The sequence below is a fragment of the Elgaria multicarinata genome, chromosome 10 (assembly GCF_023053635.1).
Source record: "Elgaria multicarinata webbii isolate HBS135686 ecotype San Diego chromosome 10, rElgMul1.1.pri, whole genome shotgun sequence".
Taxonomy (NCBI): domain Eukaryota; kingdom Metazoa; phylum Chordata; class Lepidosauria; order Squamata; family Anguidae; genus Elgaria; species Elgaria multicarinata.
In genome coordinates, this window is record NC_086180.1 from 32962514 (window position 1) to 32986820 (window position 24307).

The window sequence follows — 24307 nt, forward strand, 5'->3', positions numbered from 1 at the left end:
CCTGCTGAAATTCCCTTTTCTATGCAACTGTCAAAGATACAGAAGATCTGTCTTCCTTTTCATATGGTCACCCTAGCATACACGAAAACTTGGATATAGAGTTCCTGTTAGTGAATCTCCATTCACAGGGTGATCCCACTGCTGAGAGAAGGGGAAGGCAGTTTTCACTCATTCCTCTTGCATGCCCCTGTGCCCTTGAAAAGTTGCTCTGGAGGGTTGTGCTAACTTCTGGAACAGAGTAAGAGGTGGTGCAGGGAGGAATACTGGGTAAAAAATTCCCTTCCTTTAGTGGGAACCTCCATTGGGTCATGGCTTGTCCCACTACATTTTTCATAAGCATGTCTGTAGAGTGCATAAATTTTACCATGATTGTTGGTATAAAAGCATGATTAAATTGTATTAAACAGTATATTAATTAAATGACACTAAGGCCTCAGCTAGATGTACGGGTCTAGCATGACGGAGGGGTGAGGATTTTGTGATATTGTTATTGCGAGATCTCCCCCTCTGTTTGCATATGGCGCATGGCGACCTCGGAGGGAGAGGACGTCATGCCCGCCATTTTTGTTTTTTTTTAAAAATGGAAGCAGCACTTGTGCGCTAAAAGGTAGGGCTTTTTAAATAATAATAATAATTTCCCCGCTCCCCCCACCCCTGATGGGCACAGAGGTCCTGAGGAGCTCTGCGCCCAGTGCGTGGTTCCCAGCTCCTCGTGAGTAACCGTGAAGAGCTGGGACAACCGCGATGCCTGCCCACACGTTCTGCAGTCTCAGGATCGTCCTGAGACCACAGAAAAAGTGGGGTGAAAGGGTAGGGCGATATCCCAGGGCAAAGGAGGGATCATCCCTCCCTGCTCCCGGGATCCCCTGTGCGTCATGTGGACGCACAGGGACTATCTCGGGGATCACCCCGGGATATCGCCCCATCTAGCTATGGCCTTTGTGACTGCACTAGAGAGGTATCTGCAAAATTAGTCCTTTACTTGTTAATAATTAAGTGCAACCCCTTTCATACACAGTGAGCTCATCTACACCAAGCAGAATATTCCACTATGAAAGTGGTATATGAAAGGCACGAGCCACACTACTGCTTTATAGCAGTATTGAAGTGCTCTGACAACTGTTGGGGCCCATGACATATACCATGTACAGCTTTCATACCACTTTCATAGTGTTATATCCTGCTTGGTGAAGATGTGTCATGGGCCCCAGCAGTTGTCAATGCACTTCAGTACACTATAAAGCAGAAGTGTAGATCTTGCAGTGCCCTTCAATACCGCTATAAAGCAGTAGTGTGGCAACTGCCTTTTATATACCGCTTTCATACCTCTTTCATAGTGGAATATCCTGCTTGGTGTAGATGAGCCTTAGTCTTCACTCAGAAGGTAAGTTAGAATCTTCACTACACTTTAAACTATGCATTGAAAGGAGATGAAAAAACTCTCATGTACTTTTGCCACTCTTCATTTGGTTTTATGAATATGTGGCTAAAGGGTATTAAAGGATAACTAATTTGCATTACGTATGCAGCCTGAGTTGTGTTTCAGTTTACATTCTGAATTATTTACTGGCGATATAGTCTTAAAAACAGTGCGAACAGTGTCAAGCCACTTTTCAGCAGACTAAATGCAGAGACATTTCTGTTAATAATTAAAAGATTTGAGAAGTTATAAAAAGAGATATAAAGTTTTAGGTCTTCTAGAAATGGCGCCTCATTTTCTATGCTGATATGTAATTTTCAATTACTTCCATATTTAAATGTGAAATAGAAAAATAGTATAAGCAAGCAGCTTGAATGCTTTAGGTTATATACAATGGGCATACATATTTTGTATGATTTTTTTAAAATTAAGAAATTACAGAAGTTGCAAGTCATGTTATTAAACTAGGGCAGATGATTTATTATGTTTGTGTTTTGTTAAAATTCTATATATGGCAGTTTTTAGTTAGTTTGAAGGTCATTTGATCCTAAACAATTGATAAATCTGTTTATTACTCTTATAGCTGAAGGGTTTTCTAAATGAGGAAGTGGATGAGGTTAAGATAGGATGTCTCTTACATAAGGATATAGAGCATTGGCGTGCGCACAACAGGTTCAAGGGGTTCAACTGAACCCCCTAATCCGCTGCCGCCTGCACAGTGAGCCACTTGAGGGAGAGAGGACAAGCGAGGCGCCGCTGCTCTGGCCCGAGCTCCTCTAAGCACGGCCCACCCCCGCAGCTGCTCTGCAGCCTTGCTTCCCAGCTGCCCAGCCAACTTTCACAGGAAGTAGGAAGTCTTGCAACAGTTCCTGCGAGACTTCCCAGCCAGCAGCCGAGATCTCGCGCGATTCAAGAGCGCGCCGAAGACCCTGGCTGCTGGCTGAGCTGCACAGCAAGGCTGCTCTGCGGGGCGGAAGCACGAGGCGCGGCGGCGGGAGAACGAGTATCGGCGGCGCGAGGGCCAGAGCTGTGGGCAGCGCGAGGAGGGAGGATGAGAAGCAGCAGCAGCACCTTACGAGGCGGAGGGAGTAGCAGCGGGAGGCCAGCAGCGCTGCCAGGGAAGGTACGTGGCTGCCGCGCCCATTCCCCACCTCAGCTGCTTGGTTTTCGCCCGCCTCCCCCTCAGCAACCTCTAATAATGCCCAACCCAGATTGCTTCTCCTGCACAAGCCCCCTGGAACAAACGAAGCTCTACTCCAAGGGAGGCTTTGTGTAGGAAACGTGGGCTTTGGATTGTGCTTGTGCCGTATTGCTATCCTGGGGATGAGCACACGTCAGGAGGTTCCCACCATCTGTATCTCTCTCTTTTTCTTTAATGTAAAATTTCTTGTCTTCTGTGAGCTCAGCTTAAATACTTTCCAGAGAATAAAATCTTTGCCTATTCTTCTGTTAAAGGATCATGCTTTGGTAGAAAAATATGTCATATTTTTTTTCCAAAAGGTTGCCGGTGGCTTTCTTTAATATGTTTTGGTAGTCTTCATATGTGGTTCCCAATTCTGACAAATTTGGGAGAGATAAAAAGCTGTGTTTTATTTTTGTTTTTAATTTGACAAGTATTTTGGTAACTTTTCAGCATGATACTGTTTTTAATAACCACTACCACCACTAAAATGGGAGTAACTGCTGCAGCAGCTGTTGTGGTTGTGTTAATTGTGTAGGCCAGGGAATGTCTGTGAAAGGCACTTAAAGGAGTAGGGAAGCGCAAACAGCACAATGGGCCAAAGTTTTTATTAAAAGTGTATATAATTGCATTTTTTAAAAAAAGAAACAAAAGCAATGTTATAATACGCTTAACTGCTATGCAGAAAATGGAAGAGGGCATTATTCAAGCTTGTGATACCCTGCTTCTGATTTTCCAAAAGCACCAAGCTAATTAGGAAACAAATGGCTATATAATATTTCTGGCTTTGCTTAGGAATCAAATTTTATTAAGGGTTTGGCCACGGTGGTTTGTTTTTCATTTATCCCCCACCCACCCCCACCCCCAGAGCATAATGTGACACAAGCCAGCAAGGCCAAAATTGTTAAAAGAATAACATGGGATCTCTTCCTTGTAAAACTTGTACAGTATGTGGTGACTTTTTCAAAATACAGCTTTTTTGTACATGGTTTAGAGACAAATATTGAACATGAAATCACCAGACCAATAGACTATAAATAATTCTGTAGGAACTTAACTTGTAAGAAATCACTGTAGTTGCTTTTAAACAATTTCAAAATACGTTTTGGGGTTGTTCTGTTTTTGTTTTTTTCTTCTTCAGACTGTGCAAAGACTGAAAGCTAAGTTTGCATTTCTAAAATGTTGACTTATTCTGCAAGAGTTCTTAGTAACTTCTTGAGTGTGGTAGATCTTGGAAGATGTCAATTCTTTGCTTGTAATGTTATCCTGTAGCTAGGGTGTTTGGCAGAGATGTTCAAAAATGAAAATATTTTAGAACATGGTTTAGTTAGAGAAATCATTTTCTTACTTCAAGAATCCTGCTGATTTAACTGTACAGCAATGAGGATGATCAGGGGTCTGGAAACAAAGCCCTATGAGGAGAGACTGAAAGAACTGTTTAGGTTTGAGAAGAGAAGGCTGAAGGGAGATAAGATAACATTCTTCAAGGACTTGAAAGGTTGTCACACAGAGGAGGGCCAGGATCTCTTCTCGATCCTCCCAGAGTGCAGGACACGGAATAACGGGCTCAAGTTACAGGAAGCCAGATTCCGGCTGGACATCAGGAAAAACTTCCTGACTATTAGAGCAGTACAACAATGGAATCAGTTACCTAGGGAGGTTGTGGGCTCTCCCACACTCGAGGCCTTCAAGAGGCAGCTGGACAACCATCTGTCAGGTATGCTATAAGATGGATTCCTGCATTGAACAAGGTGTTGGACTGGATGACCGTAGAGGTCCCGTCCAACTCTTACTATTCTATGATTCTAATTTTAGTACTTTTTGAACCACATACTTTCTCTTGATTTCAGAATAGCAGGGCATCTGTCATTCTTTCCAGCCAATTTTCTTTAATCAATTATCATTTTTTCAAAGGATGTGATCTCTCCATTAAACTAGACATGCAGTATCTGGCAAACGTCATGCTCTCCTCTGCTGTTCTGGTGTGCCCTGACACAGAGTCCTCAGCTATTCTAGCCTGTACTACTGCAGACTCCTCAAACTATTTCGACTACTCTTGCAGATTCCCCAACTTTTCTGGCCTGCCCTATCACAGACCCTGTGACTATTCTTGCCTGCCCTAAGACAAGTGTTGGATTCAATGTGTTGTTTATATTTTGAATTTTTCAAGTATTTAAAAATTCAAGCTGTATATATCTACTATCAAGGTGCTCTCCATAGGCCAAATGTGGACTTGCTTGGTGTTGAAATCTGCACCCAATGAGTTAAAATACACTTGATCTTTGAACCACAACAAGCCTGATCAAGAAATCTTAATCTGTTTTAGTAAGTTTGGATTAGGTCATTATCTGATTAAATTTAAAGATGGTGAAAATTGACTATCTTTATATATGCCTGGTTATCACTACAGCAAAAAAAATATTATTCAGAGTCTCTGTTTTAAAATGTGTATTTTTAAAGTACAGATTACTTGTTAATTTAAAAAAATCCAGTTTACTTCAGTTTTCGTTTGTTTGATGAATGAAAAAAAGTCCTTTATTACTGTATGTTCAATCAATGTTTACCTTAAAAAAAGTATCCCTGGCCGAACCACCTAATGAAATGTGCTCCGCACGCCTATGATATAGAGTGAGTCCATGGTTGAGTTGTGATTTGAATGTCACAGGTCACAATCCAGAGAGTGACTTTGGCTATATGCAAGGACTTGCACATTCCTAGATGGGTAAGGGTTTAGGGCTGTTTTAACTAAAGGATCTGACTTTTTTGTTGTTATTAACAATGTATTCGCGTTTTTCATTTTACATATAATAAACAAGTGTTAAGTGGTTGAAGCAGTGGGGAAAGAGGCTTAGATCTCTATTCCATTCTGCTTGCCAGTGCTGGTATATAATTGTTGCATTTGTCAGTGTTGCCCTTCTTATGCCTTATTACTGGAAGGTGTGGGTTCACCAGTAGCAGTCAGAATGCATCAGTGCACTTCCCTGGCAAGCAAAATGTTGTGCTGTGCTATGAGAATGGGGGAATGCAAAAAGAGAGGCCATGAGGGGAAGGGGAGACTTAGCTTGCTTTGGTTTTGTTTGCCATAAGCAACCAAATAATTGCTAAAGCTGTAAAAGTTTTAGTACTTTTCCCAAGAACAGTTTCATATAGTTATTCTAAGCCTGTCCTGACTTTGGATTTCAATACTCAGTGCAACATGCTTCTGAGTAAACCTGCATGGGAGTGGGCTGTAAGCCTTCTTTTTATTTATTTACATTTGTAGCCCACTTTATCCCAGAGTTTCAGGATATGGAATAGCATCATAGGTTAAAAGTTCACAAATGGATCTCCATTTGGCAATCTGACAATATGATGGGCAAGGAGAAGCAGAAACAGAATGGCAAAGTAAAAATACAAAAATATATTATATTGTACAGATGGAAATTTTGTAGTTATAATATTACAGATTTAGGAATTGCAATTATAATTAGGAAAAGAGAAAAAGAGACATAGGGAATAACGGAGAATGCTGCTGCCTGTTTTGGGGTAAAAATGCATAGGATAGACTGCATGGCCTGTTGTGATGAAAAAAAAGTATTGTGGTATATCTGATGGAAGGGTGTAATTGTAAGTGCAGAGAGTTGACCCTGTAAGGGCTCCCAGTAATAACAGGGAGCAAGGAGAACAGTTGTGCAGAAACAATGGTGTAGTTTGATATCGTCACCCGCAGTAAATAGTCATAAACAACCTGTGACTTTGGCACCATCCTTCAACTACTTTGCCATATAAGCTGGTGCCTACATGTCAGCAGATTGAATTTGAGGGAGAACTGAGCAGACATAAGAGGATAATATCTTCTCAAGTGATAAAGTAAGCGCCCTGTCCTTATTTCCTGCAGGATTTATTGTCCCTCTGGTGGCTTTGTTATAGTAGAACTATAAACTTGTTTAACACCTTCCTTAAACTTCCATTCACTCAGTTTTTAATTGGACATTTTGGTGTGAAATACTTTGGATAAATAATCTAAAGCATGGGTTAAATAAAGCATGGGTTAGTGTTTTGTGGGAACCAGGTCAGTATATTTTCAGTTTGATTCTAAGAGCCTTTCCAGACATTTTTGTATATAAATGATTTAAGTATAGGTTTCATGCAGCTATGTCTGTCTAGAGGTCTATTTTATTTCATCCCTTTCAAAAACCGCTTAATATAGCAAAAGAGGGGGAAACATTAAACTTTAAAAAATAATGTAATAATGGCGTAGATTAAAATAATGGCGTAGATTAGGCTTTGGGCTTTTCCTGTTTGAAAACACCTATAATACTGTTCCTTTTGTTTGAAGTGAGCAGGCTATCTAGATGCTTCTCATAAAGTTGAGTATGGCCTTTCTCTGCCCAATCATGCTGCCTTTGTGCCAGATCCTCCACCACTGTTCCATGTGTGGTTTATTGTGGCCAAGACATTTATTTTACTACTTGTACTTGCAGCAAACCTTGTAAGTGAAATCTGTTGATCCTTTTTTGGCATTATTTGAAGCTACCATTTATAGGAGAGTAACTGTTGATTTTCAAAATAATATTATAATACTATGGATAAACTTACCTAATCATTTATCCATAGTATTATTTTAGTATATGCTTTCTTGCATAGAATGAAATATTGAAATTAATATCTGAATAAGCTGTGGGTTGCCAGTTTGTGGGTATTGTTTAATAACATTTTTTTTGGTAAAAGTTTGCTTAGATTAAAATTAACCAGCTGTACACAATATGAAACATTATTTGCTACTGTACTTCAGTATGGTAGTCAACCACATTGACAAAACCACACGTAGGATAATTTGACTCTTCTGTTGTCTACTTCATTATTTTTATTAGATTCCTCATAGTCTATTGATGTGTTCAGTTTCCAAAGCAAGAGTACATACTAGGCATAGCTAATTTGTGTCAAGTGAAAGTGAATTTGTTTGGACTTAACACTAAATCATAGCTTAGGGTTACAAGCAGCGACCACCTCCTTTCCCCTCCCCTTTCCTCCTCCAGCTATGGTGGCAAGGAGTTCGGAAGCACTTGCTTTGGTTTTGAACTAAGCACAGTTTGTCGTCTTGTCCAAACTAGGATTAATTTTATTTAGTTTTAACTACTGTTTGGCCAAACAAGTAAGAATTGTAAACTATAGTTTAAAGTTGGCTTATTTAGACAAACAATAATTACACTTTGTCCCAGTTTGGACATAATGAAAATATGAGGTTAATTGGAAAAAGAAGCAAATTTTTCCCATCTCCTCCTTACAGTCACAACAGGGGAGTGGGAAATGCATGAACATTATACCATAATTTATTATTATATTGAAACATGGCCCTGAACATGTGTTCTTCCTTAAGAATGTAAAAAGTGTCTTGCTGCATCCCATGTGTGGCATCTACTGCCATTTCTGACAGGCATAGTATATGCTGATTAAGGGGCCTCACATTGGTCTGCCATGGACTAGAACATTGCTGCATTCCTGGAACTTCCTCATCCTGCTCTCCTCATACAGATGATGAGATTATGTCCTTTTCGGAAATATAAATAAACCTAGGAGATGTCATTAATTAAAGGCTGTTTCAAATGAATTCTGTGCCACAGCTCAAAGTCAGGTACTAATGTGTTGCTCCAATTGTCAACTATAATAGACACAGTGAAACAACTACATGGAGCTCTTTTGCCTTTCCCAGCTAGCAATGTGGAAAGACCCCCGTTTCATATTAAGCCACCTACTGCACATTTTAAAGAGAAGCATGTCCTTGTTTCAGACATAGTAAATTTATTTTATTACATTTTTATTCTGCCCAATAGCCCAGGCTCTCTGGGCAGTTCACAATTAAAACCACGAAATACAAAATCTGGGTAGCATTTTTTACGATCTCAGATGGAGTCCAGGTAGGCTCTTTTTTGTTGGTGATACATCACAATGATGCTGGGAATACAACTGAAAGAGGTCAGATTCTTGGGCTTAAAGCAGAATGTGGGCAACTTTTAATATAAGATGGCAACGTTTTCTAAGCTTTGATTCTGATATGAGCTTCAGGAGCTTGTAAAAGTCTATCAAAGGAGATGTCAGCTTTATGAGTCCCCAGATTCTTTTCCAACTTTGATTAAAACCAGTGACCTTGATTCCACAACCCCCTCCCCTTTTCCTTTTAAATTACTCTTACCTGGTGGCATAGCATGAGCAGCTGCAAATGCTGAGAAAATAAGGAGGGAGAACAGACTTCTCCTTCCATTATCTCTGACGTGCTACTAGCATCTTCCCTAACGCTGCTGAGGCTTTCCTTCATGGCCTGCTAGCAGTGTTGCACAGGGAAGGGAGGGAATGATCCAATTCCTTTCGTTACCTTCATCGTAGCACTGGTGGTTCTCCTGCTGTGGAATCCTGTAAGTGAAGATTCAAGGGATTGAGGTGAGGGGCAAGCAGCTTCTGAAGTCAGATTGGCTTGAAAAATAGCTTACATTGGGCCTGTTCAGACAACACACTAAACCAATGGTTAGGCCGCTAACCCTTTTGCAGCAAATGGTGTGTGACTGTGTTTAAACTGGTTGTGTAGCCACCATGATTAGGAATGGTTCACATGACATGCTCAAATTGCTTAACCACCATGGCTTTGTCTATCGTTTGAACAGGGTCACTATTACCAACTTTTTTGGGGGGAAAGAAAGTATGCTTGGTTTATTTCCAAGCCAATCCGATCCAGGCTGGGGGAATTTTGCCTATCACTAATATATGTGTTCTAGTGTACCATCTTGGTGCATTATTGGGATCAGTAAACCTATCACTTTAGGTAATAGTGCGTTCTATTATCTGATAGGCTTTCTTGATTATGAGTTTTCTGTTTGGAAATGGATAACTGGAATTCCCTTTCTGACTACCATGTGCTCCCAAGATTTGTTATAGAAGCACCAATCAACTACTAGTTATGAGATTGAATTTTAGACTACACCTCTGTAAGGGTTAGGTCATGGCAGCAATCTGTGACCACCTGGTTGGGATGCTTTGAGGGGTTTTGATATTCAGTTGCTCAAGATATTTAGACATGCAAATCGATATTAGTAGCAATTAGATTTGGTCTACATTCTCAATCTGATTAACAGTTCATTTTGATACTTCATTTATTTATTTTGTTAACCAGAAATAGCTGCATATAAAATGCATCACTTCTAGACATGAACATTCCTAGGATCTAATTCAATGTGATTTTTAATAAATGAAGAAAGCCACATATATTGAAAAATATAAATTTGCTTTAAAGAAAATATTAATAAACAATCTGAATTTTACCCATTGCTCTCAGTACTCTGAGTTTATTTTCTAAATTACATATTCATGGCTTGTACTGTAATCTCATCAGTATCTTTTTTCTGTAAATGATGATTGTCCACAGAAGTATTGGGGAAATGGTTACTGATGCTTCTGCATATTTGATTCCAACAGCTGACCTGAGAGAGCTTCAGACATTGAAACCCAGTTATGGTTGCATTTGTGTGCTTTGTTTGTTTGAAACAAAGCTCAGTATTAGGCACCACTGGTTACTGCCAGCTGGGACCTTGCACTATATAACCACAGCTGTGCATTTAGCATTTAAGCCTGCAGAGAATAGCTAATTAGAAAAAGCAAAGAGAACAAAGATCACATAGTAATGTAAGTACAATACCATATCTGTCTGATAATCATGTATTTTTATAAATACTAAAATGGCTAAAGCACTAAGCAGCAATTCTGAGTGTATAACTGAAAGGAGAACTTCAGTAAAACACATTCACACACTCAATATTCTTGCTGCTAGTGTATAACTTTATATAGGGTTAATTTCAATTTATATGGTTTCATTTCACATTTTTCAGTAAGTATGGCTTTCTTGATTCATTTTTCTAGTGGTCTTTTAAAAACAGGATTTGATTTTTTACAAGAAGTGCAGTTAATATTTAGATTTAAAATATGGTTATTCTGAGTCTTTTCATCAACAGAACATTCTCTGGCCTTTGTACACTGAATGGTACCCTTTCCCTTATTGCCTATATTTCTATGTTTTATTAGTGAAATATTGTTCTGATCAATGTCAGAAGGTTTAGCAAAGGCTACATGGCATGCCCAGTAATCTGCTGAAGCCAGTTACATTTTTTATTAAAATGACTCAGTTAGGTTGGTATTGATTCAGTCTTTAGAATGACTTTACAGACTTTAATTGAAACAACTTTTATATTTTCCTTCCACCTTTCCTAATACTTTTCAAGAGCCAATTTGGGTTGCTTAGGACCCCAGTTCTGATGGACACGATAGAAACAAAAATGTCATTTCTAATAGATATACCAGCAGCAAGTCACAAAAATGAGAGGGACAGTAAAGAAGCAGACTGAGAAGCTTAGATGTAAGAATTGCCTTGCTAGACCCCAACCAAATTTCATTCTAGTCCAGCATTCTGTTTCCAATGGTGGGCAGCTGGTTGCTTCTAGAAGTGCACAAACTGAATGTAAAGGAGATGGCCCTTCCTTATTGTTTATCCCTGGCATCTCATACTCAGAAGAATGCTACTTTTGTACATCAAGGTTCTGTTTAACTATCATGGCTATTAACCATTGATCAATTTAACTTCCAGGATTTGTTGAAACTTTTTTGATAGCAATCTATATAATGCATAAATATTCATAGGATATTTATGCATTATATGATCTTTCTTTTATCTGATTTGTGCCTACCTCTAATCTGTGAGGAAAGGATCAGAGAGGGAGCAAAGAAATTGATTGGGAAGAGATGGTGTCAGCAATTCATTTTAGATGTTTTTGATGATTGTGCTGCTCGTGTAGAGGTGTGAAGTGGTGGAGGGAATGCAGCCATTCAGGGTTGGTGTTGTACATCCCCTGCCCTACCTACCCTGGTGACTGAATGTGTTTAAGGCTGCATCTCTTTTAATTTTTCCAGTCATTGATGAATAAAAAACAAATATAGGTTCAGGCAGGCAGGACTTACTTATATATACAAATATAATACATATCAGAAAGACTTCTTTTCTCTTTGTCCTATTTCCATAGCTACATGACCTTCACAGGATGATGATAGTAGGTTAATGATTTTATGGGTAGATTTGGGCAAGCCACTCTTGCTCGGACTACCTTCCATTCAGGGTTGTTGCGAAGGCAAAACTTCGATTTATACAGCCGTGAGTTTCCTCTAGGAAACCAAATCTTTGGCTGAAGACCTCTGGTGTTTGACTGAGAAATTCCAATCATTGTATGAAGTTGAGTCCTCTCCAGTTACAGCCCACCTTTTAGGTTTCCCTGTCTCCATATCCATAAGGAGGTTCTTAAGGCAGCACTTTCACTCCCTCTACCAAATTTTGAATAAAACCATACTGGACTTCTGAATAAAATCAGAGATTTTTTAAACTCTTGAGACAATGTTTCCAAACTGATAATCTAGCAACACTGGGCCAATGAAATGGAGCTGAAAGAAAATGTCTCACATAGGTAGGGACAGGGGTAGTTCTATGCTGCTGGAATGTACATACAAGGGAAATTTTCCTTACAGTAATTAATGCTAAGTGTGTGCAATTGAATTAAATTAAAAACATAAGAAGAGCTATGCTGAATCAGACCAAGGGTCCATCTACTCCAGCACTCTGTTCACACAGTGGCCAACCAGCTGTCGACTAAGGAACCTAGAAGCAGTACATGGTGCAGCAGCACTCTCTCACCCATGTTCCCCAGCAACTGATGTATATAGGATTAATGCTTCTGATACTGGAGGTTCCTGGTACTTGGGGGGAATTATTTTATTCCCCCGACTACCTCTGTCTCTTCTTTCTACTCTCTCCTCTGTTGTCTCCCTCTGTGTTGAATTAGACATTGAAAGCCCCTTGGATCAAAGACCTGTCCTTTTGTACTCTGTAAAACACCATCAGTATTGACAGTGTTATATAAATTATACATTTTATATAATAGTTTTACATTATTCTGTCATATTGTATTTTTAGGGTTTTAATCTTTCTAAACCGCTTTGGTTATTGGGCAGTATAGAAATGTAATACGTAAGTGAATGAAATGCTGAATAACAATCCTTATAACAATCAAAATGAGGTACATCTATGTTCCATTGCATCTGTGGAGGTGAAGAGTATATATTTCTGTGGCTAAGGGGTAGAGTTGCTTGGTGTATGCATGTCCTGACTTAACAGTGCTGCTACGAAAGGTATTGTAACCCAGCAAGGCAACACTATTTAAAACTCCAAGTATGCAGATTGTTCCAGTGAAGGCTGGAAGTGTACTGAGTCCTTATGAGTCCATCCTTCCATCCCTGATCTGGAAAGTGTGAATTCTTAAAGGGCCAATCCCTTAGCCTGGTGAAGAGGAAGGATAATGGTGGGGGAAAGTGCTACTCATCAGTTGGGAGGGAATAGAATCAAGGATGAATATTGAGGGGTTTGTTGAGGATAGGTTTCATATAGTAAACCTATGAAGTGGGTTGGTGGAAGGAATATTTATTTCACTAAGGACTTGGGAAAATCCCAGCAGTACAAAAGGTAACCATTTTAGATGAAGTGCCAGTCAATTGGTTGAAAAATGAAGAATGTTCCGTGACCTTAAGATATTTTACCTCTTTTATTCTGGATTTCAATTTTACTTCAAGAGGTCTTTCCTTTTGTGATGTAATAATTTTGCTTATAAATACTAGTAAATCAAACTTGCATTATGAAACTATAGGGATTAATTACTTGCTCTGGAAACCTCTCAAATGGTGATTGAAGTGGGTGTTGAGGCATCAGAACTCGCATGTGTGGTTCGTCTTGCTTTGTGTTGGGAGTGTATGAGATTTTTTCCCATACCCTGTTTTCATATTTCTCTAGTAATTGCAGTATGTTAGTCTATATTTATCCCTTAAAAAAACTTTCTAGCTTTGCTCAAATAACTAGAAAATTTACTGTCCCCTGAAGTAAATTGTTATTATCCCCATATTGCAGGGTTGAGAGACCACTGAGAGAGACCATGATTTGCCTTTAGCCATTAAGTGAATTCATGGCTAAGCTGACAATGATTAAACCAGGGCCTTCCAGGTCATAGCTCATGAATTTAATTAATGTGCTGTATCAGCTCACGAGGATGATAAACAATGTGAAACTGGTTATCCATATAGCCAAGAAGAATATCCCCCACTACAATGGCATCTCCCTTGCAGTTTCTTCAACCCACCATTTCCCTCCCACACACACTCTTTCCAATTTGCCAGTCCCACCTCTATTCGCTGGCAAGCTAGCTGCTTCCTCTTCCAGCTAGGAAAGGGTTATCTATCCAGAACAGCTTGAGTCTTCTGAGTCACCATTTGGCCACCCCTACACAGCTGACACAAAATGTGACATATTTTAGGTTTTCATATTTGTATAAAATAAATCCTTTTGTTAATTGGCAATTGGTGTCATTTCTATTTTAAATAAATACTATGTTTAATATGCAGTCACCTCAGATGTGTACAATAGATGTACCTATGACTTCCTGTGGCTGTAAATAAAAACTTAATATCAAAAGTGGGGAGAGCTCCCAATTCTGCAGGTGGGGTGGGGTGGGGGAGATTATTAGTACAACTTATTTGTTCCTTGTACTATTTGTTTTTCTTCCAACTTTTTTTAAAATCACACAGTTCTTAGTTGGCCAATTGCTCAATAGTAAACTAATGGTTTCATTATTGAATGTTAGACTAAAGGCACAACCCTATGCATGTTTAGACAAAGTCATAGAACTCTCAGCATTCTCCACCCAGCATCTAAACTGTCTCAACATGCATAGGATTGCACCTTAAGAATATTATTTTAGAAAAATAAATAAAAGACTTTTACATTGTATGCTGTAGGTAGAATCCATACTTTTGAATCAAGAGCAGAAAGGTTTATGGAGTTTTCAGTGCCCACACGCAGGCACTAGGAGAATTTCGGGCCAGGTATGGGCAATAGGTGCACCTATAACCAGCCTACATGAGTATAGTATATGCATCTATGTATATCCAGCCATAGTAGCCTCCATAAGCAAACTATGTGTTGATACTGTCACCTCAGGCATAGTACACCACTGTGTACTAAGTGAGGTTGGAGAAATAGAGTTTGGTTCATGATCTGATTGTGCAAGACCACATTACTCATGGAACTGGGAGGGAGGAACCCCCATCAAGCCACATAGTTCTTTACTCCTTTATCTAATCTTCAACAACACCCCCCGCGCCAAAGTACAAAAGAACCTGTACAGAGTGGTGAAAAGCTTTTCCTCTTTACGTGCCTATTTGTTACGCTGGATAACTTTTGTACTACCTGTTCCCCCACCCCAATATTTGTACTCCTAGATTTCGCTTAACTCTACAGTGTCTATAGACATTTAACGTTTGTTTATGTAACTTCAACAAAACTTTATTATATGTTTTGTTCCATTATTTGCCAGTCGAATATTTTCTATAGTGATATCGTTTGCAAGTCTTGACAACAAGCTTCTTTATTTCTTTAGGATCTCCAAACATGGGTGGATGGTGCTAATGAAAATGGCTTTGTCCTTGTTTCGTTTGGAGCAGGAGTGAAATATTTGGCAGAAGATATAGCACATAAATTGGCACATGCTCTGGCAAGACTTCCTCAAAGAATTATTTGGAGGTACTTATAACAGTGGAACTGATATTTGCAAGGGTTGGGGACCTTTTTTCTATGGAGGGTTGTTGATCCACAGGGTAAGTTGGGGCCTGAAGGAAATGACAGGAGGAGGGGGGAGCCAGAACTGGCAGTGGGAAGAACTAGAAATGTGAAGGCACAAAAAAACCCAGAATTTTTTTTTTGGGGGGGGAAACTTTTTTCTCCGTTTCCTCCTGAAGCCTTTTTTGTTTTGTTTTTCGGAAAATTGGAAAAACTGAAAAAAATGAAGAAAAAATGGGTTATGGGATGTTTTATTTTAGCATGATAAATAACATGTTTAAGATAAGGTGTTCAGATATTTACTTCTCCAAATGAGAAGTAAATATCTAAAAACTATGTACAGTATCAGATTATGACAGTTTCAGTGCACCAAGGACAAGCAAGTCCTAGGTTGCAAATTGAGACTACAACTCTCAAATTCAAGAGCAAGATGCATTTCTGCTTCTAGGGGGCACTGCCACTGAAGCAGAGACTGAAACTTGGTAGTGATAGCTATAGCTCAGAAAATGAGTGATTAAATTTCATGTATTTTCATTGAATCTTATTTATTTATTTTTATTTATTTAATCTTGGTTCCCCCCCTTTTTTTCTCACTTCTTTTTATGGGAATGGGTGCTTTATGTCTGCGTGACACTGTGGAGGACTAGCGGAGACATAAATAATTTTCGTTGTTGCTACATATTGATAGTTTCTTCTGTTGATTTTTAAATTGTTTTTTGCCTGATCCTCGTAAACTAGAAAAAACCAAAGATGTTCCTTGCAGTTCAGGTGTTCCTGAAAGGGGAGGCATTTCTCTCAGTCCCACCAACACCCCTTGCACACCTGATGGGTATGCAGGAGAGGGCCTTCTTGGTGGCTGCTTCACGGCTCTGGAAATCCATTCCCAGGGAGGCCAGGTTGGCTCCCTCTGTGCTACAGTTTTGGAGTCAGGCAAAAACTTTTTTGTTTTAGCAGGCTTTTGGAACTATACTGGACCTGTGTTAATGTACTGGATTCCCCCACCCCACCCCAAAAGGTTACAGTTTTTATTTTTTTAACATGTTTTTAGTTTTACTGTAGGTTTAATTCTATTTTAACCTTTGTAATTTATATTTATATGTTTTAATTGTACATCTTTTAGTTTTGAAAACTGCCTTGAGTCCCAGTACTGGGAAAAAGGCAGGATATAAATAAATATAACAACAACAACAACAACAACAGTTCAGGAGTTTGTAGCTCCATTTGTTACAATTTTTTTTAAAAAAGGAAATTCAATTTGTAATAATTGTTTGAATACACTGTACTTTTAATATACCAAATGTAATAATTTTATGCCAAACCAAGTTGGACGTAATTACATTTTATGTTCCTAAAGTAACAAAGTGACTTTCAATCTGTAAAAAGTGCTAATATTGCTTTATTTCAATTTCCCCCAAAATTTCCGTTTCCCCCCGATGTCAGCCCCCTGGACCCCCCCCCCTTGTTTTTTCTCCCATGGCTTCAAATTTTCCAGAAATTTTACATCTCTAGGCAGAACCAGAGCAAAATGTAGGTGGAGCCACCCCTTCTCTTCCTCTCTCCCACCACCTTCTTTCTCTCATGTCTCCGACCTTGTGCTGCATCTTTGAGATGCAGCATGAAGTTAGGGACAAAAGGAAGCACCTCCACTATCTCCCTCCAGGCCAGGGCTGTTGAGGGAGAGCAGAAGGGTACTGGCTTTCTCTGCCTCTGGATCTTCCAGCTGGCTTTGAGCTGAAGGAAGATGGAAGAGGCTTTTCTTTCTGCCTGCCAGGCAGTTGAAAATCTAACCAACTGGCAGGTTCATAGGCAAAGCAAGTGTCTTCAACAGTGTCTTGTGAATAGTGCTCAACGCTTCCCCTTCCTCAGCTTACTGAAGGGCATCTTGTGGCTGTGCTGGGCAGGGAGGGATCACCTTCTGTTGAATGCTGCTGCCAAAATGGGCAGTGTTGCCAGTCCATGCCAATGCCACAGGCCAGATGAAATTCAGCCATGGGCTGGATGTGGGCCAGGAGTTGTCCAGTCCTTGTTTAAAACATTGATAACTAAGGGCTCATCTACACCAAGCAGGATATTGCACTATGAAAGCAGTATATAAAAGGCAGGAGCCACACCAAACCGGTTAAAGTGGTATGAAAGTGGTATATAGTATGTGTCAATGGGCCCCAACAGATGTCAGTGCTCTTCAGTACCGCTATAAAGCAGTAGTGTGGCTCCTGCCTTTTATATACCGCTTTCATAGTGGAATATCCTGCTTGGTGTAGATGTGCCCTAAGTCTTGGAGATTGTTACAGAGGTAGCAAGAAAATATGAAGCAGTGCGTCCAACTATTCCTTGTCTATTAATAGACAAGGTACTCCTTGTCTATTACCTCCTTTAGCCAGCTGAACTCTAGTTGCAATTCGCAACCGGTGACAAAGAAGGTCAAGCCAAGAAAATAGTTGGGCTTTCTTAAGGTATCTAGGAGAAAAAACAAAATAAAATTTCATGCAAAAATTGTTTCATTTGGATCCCAACATTCTTATGTATTATCTTTCATGAAGTAAGAAGTAATCTAGTGTAAAATAGCATATTTTTGAAAATGAATTTTTATTTATTACTTTTAAATCCATTACTAATATAGCTCATTTGATGCACTTGGTTTTTAGACCTTATTATAATACACTTCATGTATTTATGTATTTATTTATTTACCGATTTTATTGATATTGGTTATTTTATTTGTCACTTTGAACAGTAGAAAAGCAACTAACGAATTAATGTTTAAATAAATCTTCCTATATAAATGCATTTTGAAACTGCTTTTTCTTGTGTATTTTAGGTTTTCAGGAAATAAACCTAGGAATTTGGGTAACAATACAAAACTCATGGAATGGTTACCACAAAATGACCTGTTAGGTGAGTAGAATTAGAAGTATTTTAGTCTTATGTTCTTAAACACACAATTCCCTTTGTATCTTATTTAATTGTACTTTTGGTTGCTAGATCAGGATTTTATTATTAAGCTAAGTGTGTATAGGAATGTAGATCATAGAATTATATCATGGAATAGTAGAGTTGGAATGAGCCTATAAGGCCATCGAGTCCAACCCCCTGCTCAATGCAGGAATCCACCTTAAAGCATACCTGACAGAAGGCTGTCCAGCTGCATCTTGAATGCCTGTAGTGTAACCTGAGACTGATCAGCTGTATAACTCCAGACTGAGATGAACAATTTCTTTTTATCCAGTTTGATAGAGAATAGATTCATATACGTTATAGCTGAAATACTGCACTGGTTGAGCATGTGTAAGATCTACTGATTTCACAAAGTTTACTCCTGTTGAATTGTTATAGGTACACACTATCTTGATTGCTAAGTCCTAAAAGCTTTGGTTATTGGCCAGTATAGAAATGTAATAAATAAATAAACAAAAGTATATGGCTGATAACTTAATGTAATAAATAAATAAAAATAAGATGCTGATACCTTAGGAGGAATTTTGCACCAACCTGGCACAAAAGTACTAATTATTCAAACATTCAATTTTGGCACCTAAAACAATCAAACATTTTCCACCCATTGACACAACATTTCTTCTTGAATTGGGAAAATATTAATGAATGAATTATTTGCCATTCATATTTTTTTAGCTCAAAAATTGGGTTAAATTAAACACATCAAGAGTGGTGAGTTGTAAAGACATCTTCCAGTTTTTATGTAAAATGTAAATGCTTGTCACTGATGATAAGTTGGTTTCAAATACTATTTTCCATGCATTTCCACAGCAATATGAATGTGATTAGTGTTACTCTAGCTATATTATAGCTTATAAAGTGATTGTGACAACCTGTGTCATCTTAACTTCACCTGAGACTCCCACAGGCACCTGACAGGACTGTCCATGCCACTAGCACCCAGGACCACTTCAATCCCCCCTGTGCTAATGACGTGTTTAAAGGTTTAGGTCTGCTGTGGCTGCTCCTATCTCACAAATTCTTCAGGCCCCACAGCTCCACAGCCCAGCAACTTATCCCTCAGTTTCCCATTCCGCTGCTGCCATTTGTTGTTTTCACCTTAGACACTTCCACAGACCACACCAGTTGTTTGTAAATATAATGGCAGTTTATTAACTCAAGTAAATGTGTGTATAAGCTTAATAGTTTCCTCAGTTCAAATGTGTATGGTTACAAGGTTCAAAGTGTATTGCTTTCAGTCACTTCTTTATTACTAGATTCCACTATATAGTCCTAAATCTTCTACTTCTCTCTTAACACTCAAGCTCTCATATAATCATTTACTTCTCTCTACCCCACTTCTACCTTCACTTCACGGAATTCCAACCCACACACTCTCCCTCTTCTTCCCTTAACTATATATAGATACATTTTTCCAGCTCCTCCCACTCTTTCACAGCCAATCAAAGCACTCCCCGTCCACCATCCAATCAGCACTCAGGCATTCAACCCCCCCCCCATGAACCCAACCTGTGGATACAAATCGTAAGTACATTGAGGCCTACTTACTACCTAGAACTTTATACATAGTATAAACCATTAACCTTGCAGATATTTACATTTATGTTATATAAGGCAGCTGAACATCACAGTGACATTTTAGGCAGATTGCCTCTGTGTGCAGTTTATGTGTTTAGATGTGCCCTATGCTTCCATCATTAGTAAAGTGAAACAGTTGATGTTTGACATTCTTGTTGACACTGGGAAGCAAGGAGAAAGATGTTTGATCTTGTGTAGTTTGAAAGATGTTTGGCATGCAGTTGTTTCCTTACATTTCAGCCATGGCAGAAGCAGTGACAACTTCTTATGTATTTGTCATCTGCAAGGAAAAAGCAGAAGAAGCTTAAGTGACATGTAGGGAGCCCATCTTATTCTAATGCTAAGTTTTGTGTACATGCCTGTTTCACATACATGGATCTCTATGGTATTTCATGATATTTTTCTTTCTTTCTTGTACCTCACCTTTGCTGCTTTAGGTCACTCTAATATTAAGGCATTCCTCAGTCATGGTGGTCTGAACAGCATTTTTGAAACCATGTACCATGGGGTACCTGTGGTAGGAATTCCTCTTTTTGGAGACCATTATGACACTATGACCCGAGTGCAGGCCAAAGGCATGGGGATATTACTAAACTGGAAGACAGTTACCGATGATGAATTATATAATACACTTGTGAAAGTTATTAATGATCCCAGGTAAGATAATCTCTTTTTGTTTGCTAAACTTTTACTGACATGGAAATAGAAGTTTCTAAAGTAGCTCTAGTAGCCATATGTCTTATAACCTAACCTGCATAAAATTATGTTTGAAGATGATAAAGCAATTGCAGGAATAGAATAAATTTAATATGCTGATTTTTTTCTTGTTATTCTTCCATTCTTCAGCTACCGACAACAGGCCCAGAAGCTGTCTGAAATTCATAAAGATCAACCAGATCACCCTGTCGATCGAACAGTCTACTGGATTAATTATATCCTTCGTCACAATGGAGCACAGCATCTACGAGCTGCTGTTTACACAGTCTCTTTATATCAGTATTTCTTATTGGATATTGCTGTTGTTGTACTGCTTGGTACAGCCTTATTCTACTACATTTTGGCCAGGATAGCAAAATTCATCTGCAAGCAAAGCAAACATCTTTGGTCCATTGATGAACATGCTACTATTAATGGACATTACCAAAATGGGATCCCAAATGGCAAGTATAGAAGAAACGGCCACATTAAACATGAAAAAAAGGTGAAATGAGCCAACTACCCAATGTACATTAGCAACGAATCAATTCTATAATTGAATTTTATAGCTGTAACTTAGTCTAATACCTACTTAAAGTAAAACAATAAACAATTCTAACGCTCCCCTACAGTATGTAATCTTATGCAATTAAATTCTGCAGAACTAAGGAAAATCTTTAGAAAAATGAAGCACAACCTAAAATGCAAAATGTATTTTATTCTTAATACTGATGCAGAAAGGTTATTCTGGCACTGAATATTTTTAGAAGCCTTAATTCTCTGAAGTAATTCAATAAGCATATTTATATCTTCTCCATTTGTGAATCTAAATGTGTGCGTCCCAGATAAGGAATGTTTCCTTTACTTGGAAAGGTTCTTCCTTTTTTCATACACTCATATTTTAGCAAAGAGATCTATATTTTATTTATATAAAGTTCAATATGTTATTTGACAATGATGTTAAATGAAAGTCATCTTTCCTGGTGTTGGGTACATAGCAGTAAACAAACTGCAGAATTATAATGCAGCCATAAAAATCATATTCTTAAAAGGTACTGAAGAATATGATAACAAAATACCCTTCTTTTGATATACTACTTAACTCTCCCTTTCTCTTCCATTTCTTTAGAGAAAAGGAAATTGCACAAGAGTACCGTAAGCTGTAATTTTATATTTATGTATATTTTAGTTTAATTCTCTACCTTTCCCCATCCATAATTAATGCCAGTGTAGGGGTGTTTGATTCCCATAATAAAAAGGGCTGTGTGGATAGAATAAGTAGATAAGAAAAATAAATGAAGCAGAGAGGAAAAAAATCTGTCCCAGGCTCTTTGGAAAAGGTTTTACCTTGTCCATTGAGCTAGCAGAATCAAACTACTTTAGGGGTTTGCTATAAAGTTGAATGTCTTTGCTATTATGTTATTACAATTACGTTTCCCCCCAAAACCACAATGGTTCAGAGGTTCACTTAGTTCTATCTGTGTTCCTTATACTAGTCTGGGCCACACAATCCATGTTACATAGTTGCCAACATCAATTCTCTCAATAAAATGGAGGTTATCTTTCTGGTCAGTTACCACTATCTTTGTAAAGGTTTGATATCATGCATGACATTGAACCTAGAAAAGTAGTTAGAAAAATTTGCCTCTACCCACAGTCATAGCATTCCTTTCTGCACAACACTCCTTCAATCACTGTAACCACTGCAGGACTTTCTGCTTTTAAACAGAGGATGGGAAGGCAGGGCATTGAACAAAGTTCAGGACTGTCCTGTTACAACAGTGTTGGCAACTATGAGTTTATTAATTTCCATGTCATTCTGTTTACTTAGAATTTGCACTGCACATGTTGTGAGTGTATACTTTATTTATTTGCAGTTTGAAATCCCATGTCCAACAGTGGTGGGGGTGGGAAGATGGGTAGAGTCTATATTGAGTGTTGTTCACTAACATGGGACGAGTTCTGAAAAAACCACAGAATGCTAAAATCATCTTCGTACACAGTGACAAGATACTTCATTATCATCCCATCAGGAGCCTCTGTCTTATAGCAATAAAGTAGCATTGCAAATATGTTTCTAATGTACAGTACAGGCAATTGTACTGCTTTCCAGATACTTGAAGAAAATGGTATTATCAATAAGCCTGTTAGCTTTATCTTTTTACAATCCTATCAAGATGTGGCAACTAAAGGAACACAAAGAGGCAATGAGAGGTGGGAGAGTGACAGGACCTAGAGTGTATGAATGTGTTGGTTTTAATGTTTTTCTTATTGAAGAAGGTACACAAACACTGACCGGATGATTAAGAATAATTTAATCTCCACTGTGATACAACTTAAGCAATAAACATGGATTTAATATAGAAACAAGTCGTTGGAAGTACATCTTTATTCAAACACACTTGTCTGTTTATGCGTACATACAAATATACTATATGCCTGAATATTATCTGTCTCTTAGGCTTCTTCATCTCTCTCTCTCTTCTAAGTGTGTGTCTGCCGATATATAGACTCAGTCACATGCTATATATCAGCAGTTATACTTGATAAACCAATTATTCTGTTTTCTCAACAACAACAAAAAAAGATCTGGAAAAAAATCTGCCATCTGTTGTCTGTTTAATAAAATGTGATAAGGTATAAATTTGCAACATTTATTCTAAATTCTTCAATACAAGAATAGCAGAAATACCTGGCTATTGCTTACTGTGTGAAAGAATGGCAACAACTTTTACAGTACCACAGTACTTAGATTTCTGAATAACTTTTTCCAGCAAAGCCTTCAAACATTTAGTTGCTTCAGATTTACTTATACTTACAGTTAGACAATGAATCAGCAGGGCCTAGGTTAGTCACTAACTTGATTTCAGTGGGTCTTCTCTAATAATAATTGTCTCTTAGTTAGTATGATGATTCACAAATCAGGCACCTTTTCTACTTGGTATGGTAGACACACACGTCCTAAGAGCAAATCTTATTGAGATTATTGGAAGCATGGACTGATTCATGCAACTAGAGTTAATTCAACAAAATATTTCCTGCGCTGATTAGATATATTCAATAAACAAAAAACCTACGGTTTACAAAACAACGTTAAAGGCTCTACAGTTTTCAACCAAACTCCAAAAAGCAGGGAAATTGGGAGTTAAGGCTCACAGACCTATAACGCTACATCCTCCCTAAGGAGGCAGAAAGTGCCAGTGAAATTCTCATTCTCCCAAAGTAGATATAAACCATGAGGAAAGGATGGAGAATAGGATATGCAGAGGTGATTGGGGTTGTGGAAAACTGATGACGAACAACTTAGGGCCACCTACTTTTTTTTTGTTTAGAGCAGTCCTTCCCCAACCTGGTGCCCTCCAAAGGTGTTGGACTACAACTCCCATAATTGCAAGTCAGTATGTCCCATGGTCAGGAAAGCTGGGACAGTAGGATAGGGAACGTTCTATATCCTTACCAAATACAGGGGCTGCGCAATTTTTTTTCTCACACACATCTTGCATAGAGCAGCACGATTGATAACAGAAGGGGCACTATTTGTTGGAGATGTAGAACCAGAGAAAGGGCTGGCACTTTCAGCTTTTGGTAAATACCCTGCCCTTCAAAGAACCAATGTTTTTTCTTAAAATGTGTTCATACAAAATCTACTGTTCACTCCCCACAATCCCTCCCCAATACATCATCTCATCAGAGTGACAGAGGAACAGAAAAGGATTAGTTTGGGTGTCTTGAACTCCTTTCAGATGAGATTAGTTTGCAATCCTATACCACTTGGCAGATAGGCCAGGGTTAACCTCCTCTCATTCCT

The 24307-nt window shown here is 38.6% G+C and overlaps 1 protein-coding gene across 9 annotated transcripts in view; it reads left to right on the forward strand.

The window, feature by feature from the left end:
• Positions 1-22869, forward strand: part of UGT8 (UDP glycosyltransferase 8) — a 59513-nt gene extending 36644 nt beyond the window's left edge. For all 9 annotated transcript variants that reach the window (XM_063135317.1, XM_063135316.1, XM_063135318.1 and 6 more), the window contains 4 exons: positions 15092-15234; positions 18089-18165; positions 20241-20460; positions 20650-22869. In XM_063135317.1, the coding sequence (XP_062991387.1) occupies positions 15092-15234; positions 18089-18165; positions 20241-20460; positions 20650-21013 (804 nt within the window). In that variant the 3' untranslated portion in view covers positions 21014-22869. The remainder of the gene's footprint in view (positions 1-15091; positions 15235-18088; positions 18166-20240; positions 20461-20649) is intronic.
• Positions 22870-24307: the final 1438 nt, after the last annotated feature.